General features: G+C 40.3%; 1 protein-coding gene across 1 annotated transcript in view; it reads left to right on the top strand.

The window, feature by feature from the left end:
- Nucleotides 1–9,727: 9,727 nt before the first annotated feature.
- LOC142657039 (DNA damage-regulated autophagy modulator protein 1-like) overlaps nt 9,728–19,597 on the top strand; it is a 12,802-nt gene continuing 2,932 nt past the window's right edge. Inside the window, exons 1-2 of the mRNA XM_075832088.1 lie at nt 9,728–9,854; nt 10,003–10,145. Coding sequence (XP_075688203.1) covers nt 9,728–9,854; nt 10,003–10,145 — 270 coding nt within the window. The remainder of the gene's footprint in view (nt 9,855–10,002; nt 10,146–19,597) is intronic.

Consider the following 19,597-nt stretch of genomic DNA (forward strand, 5'->3'; position numbering starts at 1 on the left):
ATAAGTGTCCCGCATATAATGTATATAAGTGTCCTGCATATAATGTATATAGGTGTCCCGCATATAATGTATATAAGTGTCCTGCATATAATGTATATAAGTGTCCTGCATATAATGTATATAAGTGTCCTGCATATAATGTATATAAGTGTCCCGCATATAATGTATATAAGTGTCCCGCATATAATGTATATAAGTGTCCCGCATATAATGTATATAAGTGTCCCACATATAATGTATATAAGTGTCCTGCATATAATGTATAGAAGTGTCCCGCATATAATGTATATAAGTGTCCCGCATATAATGTATATAAGTGTCCCACATATAATGTATATAAGTGTCCTGCATATAATGTATATAAGTGTCCTGCATATAATGTATATAAGTGTCCCGCATATAATGTATAGAAGGGTCCCGCATATAATGTATATAAGTGTCCTGCATATAATGTATATAAGTGTCCTGCATATAATGTATATAAGTGTCCTGCATATAATGTATAGAAGTGTCCTGCATATAATGTATAGAAGTGTCCCGCATATAATGTATATAAGTGTCCTGCATATAATGTATATAAGTGTCCTGCATATAATGTATATAAGTGTCCTGCATATAATGTATATAAGTGTCCTGCATATAATGTATATAAGTGTCCCGCATATAATGTATATAAGTGTCCCGCATATAATGTATAGAAGTGTCCCGCATATAATGTATATAAGTGTCCCGCATATAATGTATATAAGTGTCCCGCATATAATGTATATAAGTGTCCTGCATATAATGTATATAAGTGTCCCGCATATAATGTATATAAGTGTCCCGCATATAATGTATATAAGTGTCCCGCATATAATGTATATAAGTGTCCCGCATATAATGTATATAAGTGTCCCGCATATAATGTATATAAGTGTCCCGCATATAATGTATATAAGTGTCCCGCATATAATGTATATAAGTGTCCCGCATATAATGTATATAAGTGTCCCGCATATAATGTATATAAGTGCCCCGCATATAATGTATAGAAGTGTCCCGCATATAATGTATAGAAGTGTCCCGCATATAATGTATATAAGTGTCCTGCATATAATGTATTTATAAGTGTCCCGCATATAATGTATAGAAGTGTCCCGCATATAATGTATATAAGTGTCCCGCATATAATGTATATAAGTGTCCCGCATATAATGTATATAAGTGTCCCGCATATAATGTATATAAGTGTCCCGCATATAATGTATATAAGTGTCCCGCATATAATGTATATAAGTGTCCTGCATATAATGTATATAAGTGTCCAGCATATAATGTATATAAGTGTCCCGCATATGATGTATATAAGTGTCCCGCATATAATGTATATAAGTGTCCTGCATATAATGTATATAAGTGTCCAGCATATAATGTATATAAGTGTCCCGCATATGATGTATATAAGTGTCCCGCATATAATGTATATAAGTGTCCCGCATATGATGTATATAAGTGTCCCGCATATAATGCATATAAGTGTCCCGCATATAATGCATATAAGTGTCCCGCATATAATGTATAGAAGTGTCCCGCATATAATGTATATAAGTGTCCTGCATATAATGTATTTATAAGTGTCCCGCATATAATGTATAGAAGTGGCCCGCATATAATGTATAGAAGTGTCCCGCATATAATGTATATAAGTGTCCTGCATATAATGTATTTATAAGTGTCCCGCATATAATGTATAGAAGTGTCCCGCATATAATGTATAGAAGTGTCCCGCATATAATGTATATAAGTGTCCCGCATATAATGTATATAAGTGTCCCGCATATAATGTATATAAGTGTCCCGCATATAATGTATATAAGTGTCCCGCATATAATGCATATAAGTGTCCCGCATATAATGCATATAAGTGTCCCGCATATAATGTATATAAGTGTCCCGCATATAATGTATATAAGTGTCCTGCATGTAATGTATATAAGTGTCCTGCATGTAATGTATATAAGTGTCCTGCATATAATGTATATAAGTGTCCTGCATATAATGCATATAAGTGTCCTGCATATAATGTATATAAGTGTCCCGCATATAATGTATATAAGTGTCCCACATATAATGTATATAAGTGTCCCGCATATAATGTATATAAGTGTCCTGCATATAATGTATATAAGTGTCCTGCATATAATGTATATAAGTGTCCTGCATATAATGTATATAAGTGTCCCGCATATAATGTATATAAGTGTCCCGTATATAATGTATATAAGTGTCCCGCATATAATGTATATAAGTGTCATGCATATAATGTATAGAAGTGTCCTGCATATAATGTATATAAGTGTCCTGCATATAATGTATAGAAGTGTCCTGCATATAATGTATAGAAGTGTCCTGCATATAATGTGTATAAGTGTCCCGCATATAATGTATAGAAGTGTCCCGCATATAATGTATATAAGTGTCCTGAATATAATGTATATAAGTGTCCTGCATATAATGTATATAAGTGTCCTGCATATAATGTATATAAGTGTCCCGCATATAATGTATATAAGTGTCCCGCATATAATGTATATAAGTGTCCTGCATATAATGTATATAAGTGTCCTGCATATAATGTATATAAGTGTCCTGAATATAATGTATATAAGTGTCCCGCATATAATGTATATAAGTGTCCTGCATATAATGTATATAAGTGTCCTGCATATAATGTATAGAAGTGTCCTGCATATAATGTATATAAGTGTCCTGCATATAATGTATATAAGTGTCCTGCATATAATGTATATAAGTGTCCCGCATATAATGTATATAAGTGTCCTGAATATAATGTATATAAGTGTCCTGCATATAATGTATATAAGTGTCCTGCATATAATGTATATAAGTGCCCTGCACTTCTTTTTCCGAGGCTGTATTTTTACGTGTCGTCGTTTGACTGCTGTCAAACGACGACGCATAAATGACAGGTCGTCGGCAAACCCATTCAAATGAATGGGCAGATGTTTGCCGACGTATTGTAGCCCTATTTTCAGACGTAAAACGAGGCATAATACGCCTCGTTTACATCTGAAAATAGGTCGTGTGAACCCAGACTAAGTGTCTGCAGTCTGTATTTATGGGTTTTCGGATGGGGTCTGTATTAGGGGGTCTTGTCTGGGGTCTGTATTTCAGGAGTCTAGTCTGGGGTCTGTATTAATTTAGAAGCTTCTAAATGCAGTTAGGGGTTTGGTCTGAGGTCTGAATTGATGTAGTGGTCTTGTCTGGGGTCTGAACTGATTTAGGAGTCTGAGGTCTTGATTAATTTAGAGGACTGATCTGGGTTCTGGATTAATTTGGAGGTGGTGGTGATTATTTTCTACCAGACTGGGTGCTAATTATCTTCCTCTGTTACTGTGGGTGATGATGACACCTACTGATCCCACTTTGGTGCTGATGACATCATACAGACCTATCACATTGAGTGCTGATCACTCTTGGCAATCCCAGTCTGAATTTTGACAACCCTGTCTCTTCTACCGACCGAGGCATTGATGACCTTCTACTATCATTCTACAAGACATTTTCTATGACAACCGGTGCTGATGACTTTTTTCTATAACATTGGTGTTTTTTTTATGCGATGTGTGCAGATAACACTGGTCTACTAGACTGTATGCTGGTGATCCCTATTTATCATGCTGGACGATGATAGCCCTTGTTGATGGTCTACACCTACAGCATTGGGTTCTGATGACTTTTGTATCACACTGATGATGACCCTTGGCTATTGGGGTAATACAATGTAACAATTACATAAGACAGTGTGATACAGACAGATGAAACATTGTTTACAAGATACATTAGGTAGGAGTTCTGCCTTTATGAGATACAATATATAGGAGAAAATAGAGAAAACTCCTCTAGACATGTCAGGTGGAGCATACCCATTCGGAGCGTAGATCAGGTTGTATGCTTTTCGGTAGAGGTATGTTTGTTGAGCATTTGAGTGCTAGGAAACCGGTTGGGGATCTAAGGCCGGGCTATATGCTTTTCTACCCACATTGTTTATGGTTAACCCTTATCAAAGTGGGTACTGATGACTCCTGTCTATCACACAAGTCCTTAGGGACAATTGTCTATTGACCCTCATCAACAATAGACATGATGGGTATATTAGACATTTTTTTTATTATAATACTGTTGTGTTCTTAAGGTTTTTTAATCTGTATTTACAAAGCTATTTGAGAAGTCAGTTCTTACTAAAGGGTAAATATTCTTATCAAAGTCTAATTTACTGGTGTTAAGTATTATAAGCAATGGGAACAGGTATAATATTTGATTTGACTCGCAAGAGATTTCTCTGCCTTAACATGAAGAACGTTGATATTAAACAAACAGAATTTCCAAGAGATGCAAATAACAAAAGAAAACGCTTTGACCACATCTGAAACACAAGTAGCAATGAGAGAAGTGTGGAAAATTTGTTTCCCTGGCATTTTTAAAAATTTCGGCACCCACTTCTATTTTTGCAAATTAATATATTGGCTGTTTTGTGCTTATTTTGTGAATAATTGACACGTAACACAAAGGCACAAAAGTCTGAAGGCCGGGATCACACACAGTTTTGATGCAGTTTTTGTTGCAGTTTTTGGCAGGTTTTTTTCTTTTTTGCCAAACACAGAAATGGACCCCAAAGAAAGGAGATTCCTCCGTATTTTCTTTATACATATCCTTCCCTTTGGATCCATTTCTGGCTTTGGCTTAAAAAAGTGAGCAAAAAAACTGCCACAAAAACTGCATCAAAACTGTGTGTGTGATCCTGGCCTTAACAAGGTATTCCCATCAAACATTTATGGCATTTTCACGAGATATGCTATAAATGTCTGATAGATGCAGATCTGCGCTCTGGGAAGCATACACATGCCACATCCAGGCAGGGAATGGATGGAGAGGCGTTTCCGTGCTGCCATAGCGGTGAATAGAGAGAATAGCACACATGCATGGCCACCTCCCTATTCTTTCTACACCCGGGTGCGGCCTACTCACCAGGCGGGGCAGCGGTCGGGGAACCCCCTATCTCAAAATAGGTGTAAGTCCTAGAGATATTTATAGCATATTCTGTGGATATGCCATAAATTTATGTAATCAGAATACCCCTTTAAGGGAATTTACTACCTCTGTTGTGTTATAGAGCTGACGGCTCCCTGCTCCACCATTGAATTTAACTATATCTAGGACCCTGAGGACGCAAATAAGACCGTTACTGTCCCACTGGATCTGAGATGGTTGGGAGCCATTCGATTCTCCCTGATGTCCCTTCTAAAAAAAAAATTGCCATCTATGATCTATCTAGCTGTATCAGATCTGTCTGTACAGAACAAGCTCTATGCTTCAAATGGCACCAGAATCGCGCTGCAGTGACTTATATAGTGCTCCTGCATCACATGACCTGAAAGGAGATTTCTCATTGGCTAATGTTATTTGACATTCGCCATCTGTGAGAGTAAGCCACACAAGTTTTAAGGCGAATCTCAAAAAAGGCAAAACAGTTCACGTATCCTCAGCTGTAAGCGGCTTATAGAGGATACATTACATTTACTGCTATGACTATGGCAGGTTTAATACTGTGGGTATTGGGTTTATTACTGGACCGGAGCAAGAGGCGAATTATTAATATAGTATCACATAATCAAGAAGCAAGAAGTATAACTGAAAATGTTCTATTCATATACAATGATTTATTCTATACTTATCTGCAACTGTACAAAGAAATTCCTTCAATCCACAATATAAAATTAATTCTTTCCGATAATCTGGCACTTGTTTGTGGTTGAGCCTAGGCAAACAATATGAAGACTCTTCTGGAAAAGACAAACTTTGGGAGAGAAATAATGTTTCTCCTAAGACCCCACTCCACTCTTGTGTATGTGTTTGAGGGTTTGTATACTGACCTAATACCCACTGCTCCAATTCTGGGGACCAGCAGCCATCTTTCCCTGTAAAATACTGGAGGTATAAAAACTGGTGACGCATCAGCATCACCTTCTGTAGTATAGAAGGTGACAGCCTGATCTACTCAGGAACATAGAGATCCATTATAGGCACCACTGGTAGTATAGTGGGAACCACTCTGATCTCCACAGAAACATAGAGATTCATTGTGGGCACCATTGGTAGTATAGTGGGTGACCACCCTGATCTACTCAGGAACATAGAGATCCATTGTAGACACGACTGATAGCATAGTGGGTAACCACCCTGATCTCTGCAGAAAAATAAAAATCCATTGTAGACAGCAATGGTAGCATGGTGACTAACCACCCTGATCTTCTCAGGAAAATAGAGATCCATTGTAGGCACCACTTGTAGTATAGTGGGTGACCACCCTGATCTCTATAGGAAAATAGAGATCCATTGTAAGCATTAAAGGAACTGTGTCATCACAAATTTATTTTTCATATGTTAAAGATGTTAGTGCTTTATTAAAAACGTTTATATTTATTTGTGTGTTTGTGTTTTACTTTTTCTTATTTTTACACTTTTTCTTCCCTATGGGGGCTGCCATTTTTTGTTCCATTTCTGTATGTGTCGATTAACGACACATACAGACATGGAATACGGCAGCCACAGTCCCATAGGGACTGCGAACGGCTCCCGTCCCATCCACTTCTGTGTACGCCGTCTGTGTGGAAACTGCGCATGCGCCGCTCCCACACAGTCCAATTTGAAATTGGCGCCGTCCAGCGCCATTTTCCTGTGGACCGGAAGTCGCGGCCGGACAGTAAGATTACTACTTCCGGTCGCGGCGTCCGGACTTGTGCACTTGGACCAGCGGCAGCAGACGGACCGGACGGGCCGGAGGGAGCCGCGGCGGCAGGAGCAGGTAAGAGATTTCAATGTATGTTCGTGTTTGTGTACGTTTACTATTGTATGTTAACCTTCTACACTGTGTGTTAGCTCAAAAAATGGCGACACACAGTGTAGGAGGTTAGACCGTTCAAACCCCTCGTTTATCCTGGCACTAGCCAGGATAAAGGAGGGGGGGGGATGCTGAGAGCTCACTAGAGCGAGGGCTTTTTACCCAATTTTGCAATGCTGCAATTTTGGGAATAGCTCCATCTAGTGACCAGCAATGGGAAATATTATAAATTAGAATCTAATTTATAATATTTCCTGACTCGTGAAAAAAATAAAAAAAATTTGAACAATGTTTAATCACCTACACACTAAATGTTTAATTAAAAAAAAAAACAATTTTTTTTTCTGGCAACACATTCCCTTTAAGTGTCAGACTGGGGTTCATTGGGCCCACAAGAGGAAATTATTCTGAGGGCTACCCTCCATCTATATAAAATAAGGTCTGGTTGGTTATTTGTGAAACACCTTTCTAGATACTGGTGACAAGTTAATGGCTCCAAAGTCAGCATCAAATAGAGTTATCTTCTGCTAGACCTTTAAAGGCCCATTAGGGTATGTTCACACGGCGGGGGTCCGTAACGGCTGAAATTACGGGGATGTTTCAGCCTGAAAACATCCCCGTAATTTCAGCCGTACCGGCATGTGCAGGCGCTTGAACGCCGCGTCAATTACGGCCGTAATTAGCGCTGCTATTCATTGGAGTCAATGAATAGCGGCTCCAATTACGGCCAAAGAAGTGACAGGTCACTTCTTCTACGCGGGCGTCTATTTACGCGCCGTCATTTGACAGCGGCGCGTAAATATACGCCTCGTGTGAACAGACAAACGTCTGCCCATTGCTTTCAATGGGCAGATGTTTGTCAGCGCTATTGAGGCGCTATTTTCGGGCGTAATTGGGGGCAAAAACGCCCGATTTACGTCCGTAAATAGGCCGTGTGAACATACCCTTACTGTGTCAGAGCCTGGGCCTACAGGAGGATCCTATAGTACTCTGGGGCATTTTCAAGCATCTTTGTGTCTATGGCTGAGACTTCAAGATGCCCCCCATCCCCCAATTGTATTAATGGTAAAAGAATTTAAGTACTACTGATATCCCTGGGTGGGATGGTGAAGGGGTTATTGGCAGTGGTTTAGGACACATAAAAGTACCTAGAATTTCATTGTATTTACTTTAAATAGGTACAAAATTCTCTATAGCGGCCAGAGCCTTGTTTTTATGATACAGAGGTTCAAATCCCCTCCACACAGTCATAGGGGAAAATATATCAGTCTTTCTATGCCAGTTCTCCGGCATTGAAAAATTACAAAAGGGCCCAAAAGTCGCAATTTACATTTGGCCATTTCACGCCGCCCTCGCCACATTTGTAAAAAGGATCATGGCTTCCGAAAAGGAGGCAAACTTAATATAATTAACGCCAAAAAGAGAAGGAGCTGGCATAGATTTCAGTTTGGGGAGCATAGCAAGGTAGAGGAACCACACCTTTCCTCCCCAGGTCAGACGAACCCCTCCCCTATCCGACTACCCAATTGGACAATTAAATAAATAAAAAAATTAAAAAAGTATACTCACCTCATTGCCCCTTTTCTTGCATTAACTGACAGCAAGCAGAGATCTCGAAAATGGTGAGCGAATGTCACACAAATGATAAGTATATTAAACAGTTGCAGAAATTATTATCATATAATGAATAAGTATTATTTGCACATAGCTGGAACCCCGAGATTCCCTGTACATGTATTCACCATCTGTGAAGGTAAAGAATTTATGTTTTATTCTTGTGTTATTATTATGTAATTTGGGCTCATTAGTAATTCCATGTTCTCCTTAAACTGGAGCTTCACTAATAAATCTATAAAATGCTGTCAATATATATCTGGTCATTATATAATCCTGTATATGAATATAATAATAGCAGCTATTACACCACAATGTGCCGGATATTCTCTTATGGAATATGCAAATTGTGTATAAGCAGAAATATATGTGAAAAAATCTACAATACTGAGGACCAATCAGATTCAGAAATGTGTGATGATGTCACAATGACTGGAGCAGCTATGACATCACAGAAGACTGGTGACATCATCGAGTCTATACCGGCCACTGCCTGACATTACTTCTTCCTTCTTATCTGTGAATTCAGAGAAAGAGACGGACAGAGATAGCGGCTTTTGTTTAGCGAATCTTTGATTTTACTCAGTGAATCTTCTATTTGGCGCCATGGAGATCCGGGGTTTGGCATTCTTGCCTCTCCTCTGGGTCATATGGACACTATTGGGCCTCGGTGCCCTGATTGTGTTGACTGTCATGTCAGGGCATGAAAAATATCCTTACATCAGGTAAGAGGGGACGGGGTGAGAATCCTGGCTCTATAGTATAATGATTGTTATTATTGTATTATTATTACTGTTATTTGTGAAATATTATTATTATTATTATTATTTTATTTTTTTGTGGATTATTAATAACCTGCATCTTATAATTGATGGGACAGAAAACATCAAATTGACTATAAATATAAAGAACTTTCCTCATCGTAAATACCATAGTAATGGAAAAAAAATAATAATAATAAGATGATATTAATAATTCATATTTAGTTAGTTGGTTTTACAAGTACCTCTACTACTCCGCTTTCAGGAGATAATGAGGGAGATCTTTAAATACGAGTGCAATATAAACATGGAGCCGTAATCCACAGTAACCAATCCGGCTGCTGATTTTATTCTCCAAAGGGCGTGTGACAAATAATAGCTGCAGTCTGATTGGTTGCTATGAGCAACAGCTTATAATGGAGGAAGATAAAGTCTCCTCTGCTCTTAGATGAGACAATTCCACGGTTTGTCTCCTATTAACTCTCAATATTTTTCTTTATTTCACAGTGACACGGGAAAAGAGTTCCCGGAATCGGTGATCTACACCGTCGTCTTCATGGTGACGTCCATTCTTGGTAAGTAGATGCAGCTTCCTATAGTGAGTTCTGCGACGACAACGCTCAGTGAAGATTATAATCATCACTGCGTCCTGGAGTTAATACAAGAGTCTATAGAAATGATATATGGAAGTCTCCGGCTGATAACATGTATTGTCTATTTCAGGAGCCGGCGTCGCTTCCATCCAGTACAGGTTCATGATCATTCAGTCTGAACCATCGGAGAAGCGTTATATAATCATCCAGAGAATCCTCTACGCCATGGGATGGATCGTCTGTATTGGGACCGCTGTGAACGCCATATATTCGGTTAGTTATTATGTTTTATATAAAGTTTCCAGTATTACATAGAGGGGTCAGTACCCAGTAATATATAGAGGGGTCAGTACCCAGTAATATATAGAGGGGTCAGTATCCAGTAATATATAGAGGGGTCAGTACCCAGTAATATATAGAGGGGTCAGTCTCCAGTAATATATAGAGGGGTCAGTACCAAGTAATATATAGAGGGGTCAGTACCCAGTAATATATAGAGGGGTCAGTACCCAGTAATATATAGAGGGGTCAGTACCCAGTAATATATAGAGGGGTCAGTACCCAGTAATATATAGAGGGGTCAGTAGCCAGTAATATATAGAGGGGTCAGTACCCAGTAATATATAGAGGGGTCAGTACCCAGTAATATATAGAGGAGTCAGTATCCAGTAATATATAGAGGGGTCAGTACCCAGTAATATATAGAGGGGTCAGTACCCAGTAATATATAGAGGGGTCAGTACCCAGTAATATATAGAGGGGTCAGTACCCAGTAATATATAGAGGGGTCAGTCTCCAGTAATATGTAGAGGGGTCAGTCTCCAGTAATATATAGAGGGGTCAGTACCCAGTAATATATAGAGAGGTCAGTACCCAGTAATATATAGATGGGTCAGTACCCAGTAATATATAGAGGGGTCAGTACCCAGTAATATATAGAGGGGTCAGTACCCAGTAATATATAGAGGGGTCAGTACCCAGTAATATATAGAGGGGTCAGTACCCAGTAATATATAGAGGGGTCAGTACCCAGTAATATATAGAGGGGTCAGTACCCAGTAATATATAGAGGGGTCAGTACCCAGTAATATATAGAGGGGTCAGTACCCAGTAATATATAGAGGGGTCAGTACCCAGTAATATGTAGAGGGGTCAGTACCCAGTAATATATAGAGGGGTCAGTACCCAGTAATATATAGAGGGGTCAGTACCCAGTAATATATAGAGGGGTCAGTACCCAGTAATATATAGAGGGGTCAGTACCCAGTAATATATAGAGGCGTCAGTACCCAGTAATATATAGAGGGGTCAGTACCCAGTAATATATAGAGGGGTCAGTACCCAGTAATATATAGAGGGGTCAGTACCCAGTAATATATAGAGGGGTCAGTACCCAGTAATACATAGAGGGGTCTGTATCCAGTAATATATAGAGGGGTCAGTACCCAGTAATATATAGAGGGGTCAGTAACCAGTAATATATAGAGGGGTCAGTACCCAGTAATATATAGAGGGGTCAGTACCCAGTAATACATAGAGGGGTCTGTATCCAGTAATATATAGAGGGGTCAGTACCCAGTAATATATAGAGGGGTCAGTAACCAGTAATATATAGAGGGGTCAGTACCCAGTAATATATAGAAGGGTCAGTACCCAGTAATATATAGAGGGGTCAGTACCCAGTAATATATAGAGGGGTCAGTACCCAGTAATATATAGAGGGGTCAGCACCCAGTAATATATAGAGGGGTCAGTACCCAGTAATATATAGAGGGGTCAGTACCCAGTAATATATAGAGGGGTAAGTACCCAGTAATATATAGAGGGGTCAGTACCCAGTAATATATAGAGGGGTCAGTATCCAGTAATATATAGAGGGGTCAGTACCCAGTAATATATAGAGGGGTCAGTACCCAGTAATATATAGAGGGGTCAGTACCCAGTAATATATAGAGGGGTCAGTATCCAGTAATATATAGAGGGGTCAGTACCCAGTAATATATAGAGGGGTCAGTCTCCAGTAATATATAGAGGGGTCAGTACCAAGTAATATATAGAGGGGTCAGTACCCAGTAATATATAGAGGGGTCAGTACCCAGTAATATATAGAGGAGTCAGTATCCAGTAATATATAGAGGGGTCAGTACCCAGTAATATATAGAGGGGTCAGTACCCAGTAATATATAGAGGGGTCAGTACCCAGTAATATATAGAGGGGTCAGTACCCAGTAATATATAGAGGGGTCAGTCTCCAGTAATATGTAGAGGGGTCAGTCTCCAGTAATATATAGAGGGGTCAGTACCCAGTAATATATAGAGAGGTCAGTACCCAGTAATATATAGATGGGTCAGTACCCAGTAATATATAGAGGGGTCAGTACCCAGTAATATATAGAGGGGTCAGTACCCAGTAATATATAGAGGGGTCAGTACCCAGTAATATATAGAGGAGTCAGTACCCAGTAATATATAGAGGGGTCAGTACCCAGTAATATATAGAGGGGTCAGTACCCAGTAATATATAGAGGGGTCAGTACCCAGTAATATATAGAGGGGTCAGTACCCAGTAATATATAGAGGGGTCAGTACCCAGTAATATGTAGAGGGGTCAGTACCCAGTAATATATAGAGGGGTCAGTACCCAGTAATATATAGAGGGGTCAGTACCCAGTAATATATAGAGGGGTCAGTACCCAGTAATATATAGAGGGGTCAGTACCCAGTAATATATAGAGGCGTCAGTACCCAGTAATATATAGAGGGGTCAGTACCCAGTAATATATAGAGGGGTCAGTACCCAGTAATATATAGAGGGGTCAGTACCCAGTAATACATAGAGGGGTCAGTACCCAGTAATACATAGAGGGGTCTGTATCCAGTAATATATAGAGGGGTCAGTACCCAGTAATATATAGAGGGGTCAGTAACCAGTAATATATAGAGGGGTCAGTACCCAGTAATATATAGAGGGGTCAGTACCCAGTAATACATAGAGGGGTCTGTATCCAGTAATATATAGAGGGGTCAGTACCCAGTAATATATAGAGGGGTCAGTAACCAGTAATATATAGAGGGGTCAGTACCCAGTAATATATAGAAGGGTCAGTACCCAGTAATATATAGAGGGGTCAGTACCCAGTAATATATAGAGGGGTCAGTACCCAGTAATATATAGAGGGGTCAGCACCCAGTAATATATAGAGGGGTCAGTACCCAGTAATATATAGAGGGGTCAGTACCCAGTAATATATAGAGGGGTAAGTACCCAGTAATATATAGAGGGGTCAGTACCCAGTAATATATAGAGGGGTCAGTATCCAGTAATATATAGAGGGGTCAGTACCCAGTAATATATAGAGGGGTCAGTACCCAGTAATATATAGAGGGGTCAGTACCCAGTAATATATAGAAGGGTCAGTACCCAGTAATATATAGAGGGGTCCGTACCCAGTAATATATAGAGGGGTCAGTACCCAGTAATATATAGAGGGGTCAGTACCCAGTAATATATAGAGGGGTCAGTCTCCAGTAATATATAGAGGGGTCAGTACCCAGTAATATATAGAGGGGTCAGTACCCAGTAATATATAGAGGGGTCAGTACCCAGTAATATATAGAGGGGTCAGTACCCAGTAATATATAGAGGGGTCAGTACCCAGTAATATATAGAGGGGACAGCACCCAGTAATATGTAGAGGGGTCAGTACCCAGTAATATATAGAGGGGTCAGTACCCAGTAATATATAGAGGGGTCAGTATCCAGTAATATATAGAGGGGTCAGTACCCAGTAATATATAGAGGGGTCAGTACCCAGTAATATATAGAGGAGTCAGTACCCAGTAATATATAGAGGGGTCAGTACCCAGTAATATATAGAGGGGTCAGTACCCAGTAATATATAGAGGGGTCAGTACCCAGTAATATATAGAGGGGTCAGTACCCAGTAATATATAGAGGGGTCAGTACCCAGTAATATATAGAGGGGTCAGTACCCAGTAATATATAGAGGGGTCAGTACCCAGTAATATGTAGAGGGGTCAGTACCCAGTAATATATAGAGGGGACAGCACCCAGTAATATGTAGAGGGGTCAGTACCCAGTAATATGTAGAGGGGTCAGTACCCAGTAATATATAGAGGGGTCAGTACCCAGTAATATATAGAGGGGTCAGTACCCAGTAATATATAGAGGGGTCAGTACCCAGTAATATATAGAGGGGTCAGTACCCAGTAATATGTAGAGGGGACAGCACCCAGTAATATGTAGAGGGGTCAGTACCCAGTAATATGTAGAGGGGTCAGTACCCAGTAATATATAGAGGGGTCAGTACCCAGCAATATATAGAGGGGTCAGTACCCAGTAATATATAGAGGGGTCAGTACCCAGTAATATATAGAGGGGTCAGTACCCAGTAATACATAGAGGGGTCAGTACCCAGTAATATATAGAGGGGTCAGTACCCAGTAATATATAGAGGGGTCAGTACCCAGTAATATATAGAGGGGTCAGTACCCAGTAATATATAGAGGGGTCAGTACCCAGTAATATATAGAGGGGTCAGTACCCAGTAATACATAGAGGGGTCAGTACCCAGTAATATATAGAGGGGTCAGTACCCAGTAATATATAGAGGGGTCAGTACCCAGTAATATATAGAGGGGTCAGTACCCAGTAATATATAGAGGGGTCAGTACCCAGTAATATATAGAGGGGTCAGTACCCAGTAATATATAGAGGGGTCAGTACCCAGTAATATATAGATGGGTCAGTCTCCAGTAATATATAGAGGGGTCAGTACCCAGTAATATATAGAGGGGTCAGTACCCAGTAATATATAGAGGGGTCAGTACCCAGTAATATATAGAGGGGTCAGTACCCAGTAATATATAGAGGGGTCAGTACCAAGTAATATATAGAGGGGTCAGTACCCAGTAATATATATAGAGGGGTCAGTACCCAGTAATATATAGAGGGGTCAGTACCCAGTAATATATAGAGGGGTCAGTATCCAGTGATATATTGAGGGGTCAGTACCCAGTAATATATAGAGGGGTCAGTACCCAGTAATATATAGAGGGGTCAGCACCCAGTAATATATAGAGAGGGCAGTACCCAGTAATATATAGAGGGGTCAGTATCCAGTAATATATAGAGGGGTCAGTACCCAGTAATATATAGAGGGGTCAGCACCCAGTAATATGTAGAGGGGTCAGTACCCAGTAATATATAGAGGGGTCAGTACCCAGTAATATATAGAGGGGTCAGTACCCAGTAATATATAGAGGGGTCAGTACCCAGTAATATATAGAGGGGTCAGTACCCAGTAATATATAGAGGGGTCAGTATCCAGTAATATATAGAGGGGTCAGTACCCAGTAATATATAGAGGGGTCAGTACCCAGTAATATATAGAGGGGTCAGTACCCAGTAATATATAGAGGGGTCAGTACCCAGTAATATATAGAGGGGTCAGTCTCCAGTAATATGTAGAGGGGTCAGTCTCCAGTAATATATAGAGGGGTCAGTACCCAGTAATATATAGAGAGGTCAGTACCCAGTAATATATAGATGGGTCAGTACCCAGTAATATATAGAGGGGTCAGTACCCAGTAATATATAGAGGGGTCAGTACCCAGTAATATATAGAGGGGTCAGTACCCAGTAATATATAGAGGGGTCAGTACCCAGTAATATATAGAGGGGTCAGTACCCAGTAATATATAGAGGGGTCAGTACCCAGTAATATATAGAGGGGTCAGTACCCAGTAATATATAGAGGGGTCAGTACCCAGTAATATATAGAGGGGTCAGTACCCAGTAATATGTAGAGGGGTCAGTACCCAGTAATATATAGAGGGGTCAGTACCCAGTAATATATAGAGGGGTCAGTACCCAGTAATATATAGAGGGGTCAGTACCCAGTAATATATAGAGGGGTCAGTACCCAGTAATATATAGAGGGGTCAGTACCCAGTAATATATAGAGGGGTCAGTACCCAGTAATACATAGAGGGGTCTGTATCCAGTAATATATAGAGGGGTCAGTACCCAGTAATATATAGAGGGGTCAGTAACCAGTAATATATAGAGGGGTCAGTACCCAGTAATATATAGAGGGGTCAGTACCCAGTAATACATAGAGGGGTCTGTATCCAGTAATATATAGAGGGGTCAGTACCCAGTAATATATAGAGGGGTCAGTAACCAGTAATATATAGAGGGGTCAGTATCCAGTAATATATAGAGGGGTCAGTACCCAGTAATATATAGAGGGGTCAGTACCCAGTAATACATAGAGGGGTCAGTACCCAGTAATATATAGAGGGGTCAGTACCCAGTAATATATAGAAGGGTCAGTACCCAGTAATATATAGAGGGGTCAGTACCCAGTAATATATAGAGGGGTCAGTACCCAGTAATATATAGAGGGGTCAGCACCCAGTAATATATAGAGGGGTCAGTACCCAGTAATATATAGAGGGGTCAGTACCCAGTAATATATAGAGGGGTAAGCACCCAGTAATATATAGAGGGGTCAGTACCCAGTAATATATAGAGGGGTCAGTATCCAGTAATATATAGAGGGGTCAGTACCCAGTAATATATAGAGGGGTCAGTACCCAGTAATATATAGAGGGGTCAGTACCCAGTAATATATAGAGGGGTCAGTATCCAGTAATATATAGAGGGGTCAGTACCCAGTAATATATAGAGGGGTCAGTCTCCAGTAATATATAGAGGGGTCAGTACCAAGTAATATATAGAGGGGTCAGTACCCAGTAATATATAGAGGGGTCAGTACCCAGTAATATATAGAGGAGTCAGTATCCAGTAATATATAGAGGGGTCAGTACCCAGTAATATATAGAGGGGTCAGTACCCAGTAATATATAGAGGGGTCAGTACCCAGTAATATATAGAGGGGTCAGTACCCAGTAATATATAGAGGGGTCAGTCTCCAGTAATATGTAGAGGGGTCAGTCTCCAGTAATATATAGAGGGGTCAGTACCCAGTAATATATAGAGAGGTCAGTACCCAGTAATATATAGATGGGTCAGTACCCAGTAATATATAGAGGGGTCAGTACCCAGTAATATATAGAGGGGTCAGTACCCAGTAATATATAGAGGGGTCAGTACCCAGTAATATATAGAGGGGTCAGTACCCAGTAATATATAGAGGGGTCAGTACCCAGTAATATATAGAGGGGTCAGTACCCAGTAATATATAGAGGGGTCAGTACCCAGTAATATATAGAGGGGTCAGTACCCAGTAATATATAGAGGGGTCAGTACCCAGTAATATGTAGAGGGGTCAGTACCCAGTAATATATAGAGGGGTCAGTACCCAGTAATATATAGAGGGGTCAGTACCCAGTAATATATAGAGGGGTCAGTACCCAGTAATATATAGAGGGGTCAGTACCCAGTAATATATAGAGGCGTCAGTACCCAGTAATATATAGAGGGGTCAGTACCCAGTAATATATAGAGGGGTCAGTACCCAGTAATATATAGAGGGGTCAGTACCCAGTAATATATAGAGGGGTCAGTACCCAGTAATACATAGAGGGGTCTGTATCCAGTAATATATAGAGGGGTCAGTACCCAGTAATATATAGAGGGGTCAGTAACCAGTAATATATAGAGGGGTCAGTACCCAGTAATATATAGAGGGGTCAGTACCCAGTAATACATAGAGGGGTCTGTATCCAGTAATATATAGAGGGGTCAGTACCCAGTAATATATAGAGGGGTCAGTAACCAGTAATATATAGAGGGGTCAGTACCCAGTAATATATAGAAGGGTCAGTACCCAGTAATATATAGAGGGGTCAGTACCCAGTAATATATAGAGGGGTCAGTACCCAGTAATATATAGAGGGGTCAGCACCCAGTAATATATAGAGGGGTCAGTACCCAGTAATATATAGAGGGGTCAGTACCCAGTAATATATAGAGGGGTAAGTACCCAGTAATATATAGAGGGGTCAGTACCCAGTAATATATAGAGGGGTCAGTATCCAGTAATATATAGAGGGGTCAGTACCCAGTAATATATAGAGGGGTCAGTACCCAGTAATATATAGAGGGGTCAGTACCCAGTAATATATAGAAGGGTCAGTACCCAGTAATATATAGAGGGGTCCGTACCCAGTAATATATAGAGGGGTCAGTACCCAGTAATATATAGAGGGGTCAGTACCCAGTAATATATAGAGGGGTCAGTCTCCAGTAATATATAGAGGGGTCAGTACCCAGTAATATATAGAGGGGTCAGTACCCAGTAATATATAGAGGGGTCAGTACCCAGTAATATATAGAGGGGTCAGTACCCAGTAATATATAGAGGGGTCAGTACCCAGTAATATATAGAGGGGACAGCACCCAGTAATATGTAGAGGGGTCAGTACCCAGTAATATATAGAGGGGTCAGTACCCAGTAATATATAGAGGGGTCAGTATCCAGTAATATATAGAGGGGTTAGTACCCAGTAATATATAGAGGGGTCAGTACCCAGTAATATATAGAGGAGTCAGTACCCAGTAATATATAGAGGGGTCAGTACCCAGTAATATATAGAGGGGTCAGTACCCAGTAATATATAGAGGGGTCAGTACCCAGTAATATATAGAGGGGTCAGTACCCAGTAATATATAGAGGGGTCAGTACCCAGTAATATATAGAGGGGTCAGTACCCAGTAATATATAGAGGGGTCAGTACCCAGTAATATGTAGAGGGGTCAGTACCCAGTAATATATAGAGGGGACAGCACCCAGTAATATGTAGAGGGGTCAGTACCCAGTAATATGTAGGGGGGTCAGTACCCAGTAATATATAGAGGGGTCAGTACCCAGTAATATATAGAGGGGTCAGTACCCAGTAATATATAGAGGGGTCAGTACCCAGTAATATATAGAGGGGTCAGTACCCAGTAATATGTAGAGGGGACAGCACCCAGTAATATGTAGAGGGGTCAGTACCCAGTAATATGTAGAGGGGTCAGTACCCAGTAATATATAGAGGGGTCAGTACCCAGCAATATATAGAGGGGTCAGTACCCAGTAATATATAGAGGGGTCAGTACCCAGTAATATATAGAGGGGTCAGTACCCAGTAATACATAGAGGGGTCAGTACCCAGTAATATATAGAGGGGTCAGTACCCAGTAATATATAGAGGGGTCAGTACCCAGTAATATATAGAGGGGTCAGTACCCAGTAATATATAGAGGGGTCAGTACCCAGTAATATATAGAGGGGTCAGTACCCAGTAATACATAGAGGGGTCAGTACCCAGTAATATATAGAGGGGTCAGTACCCAGTAATATATAGAGGGGTCAGTACCCAGTAATATATAGAGGGGTCAGTACCCAGTAATATATAGAGGGGTCAGTACCCAGTAATATATAGAGGGGTCAGTACCCAGTAATATATAGAGGGGTCAGTACCCAGTAATATATAGATGGGTCAGTACTCCAGTAATATATAGAGGGGTCAGTACCCAGTAATATATAGAGGGGTCAGTACCCAGTAATATATAGAGGGGTCAGTACCCAGTAATATATAGAGGGGTCAGTACCCAGTAATATATAGAGGGGTCAGTATCCAAGTAATATATAGAAGGGTCAGTACCCAGTAATATATAGAGGGGTCAGTACCCAGTAATATATAGAGGGGTCAGTACCCAGTAATATATATAGAGGGGTCAGTACCCAGTA

Source organism: Rhinoderma darwinii, chromosome 7, assembly GCF_050947455.1.
Source record: "Rhinoderma darwinii isolate aRhiDar2 chromosome 7, aRhiDar2.hap1, whole genome shotgun sequence".
In the NCBI taxonomy this organism is placed as follows: domain Eukaryota; kingdom Metazoa; phylum Chordata; class Amphibia; order Anura; family Rhinodermatidae; genus Rhinoderma; species Rhinoderma darwinii.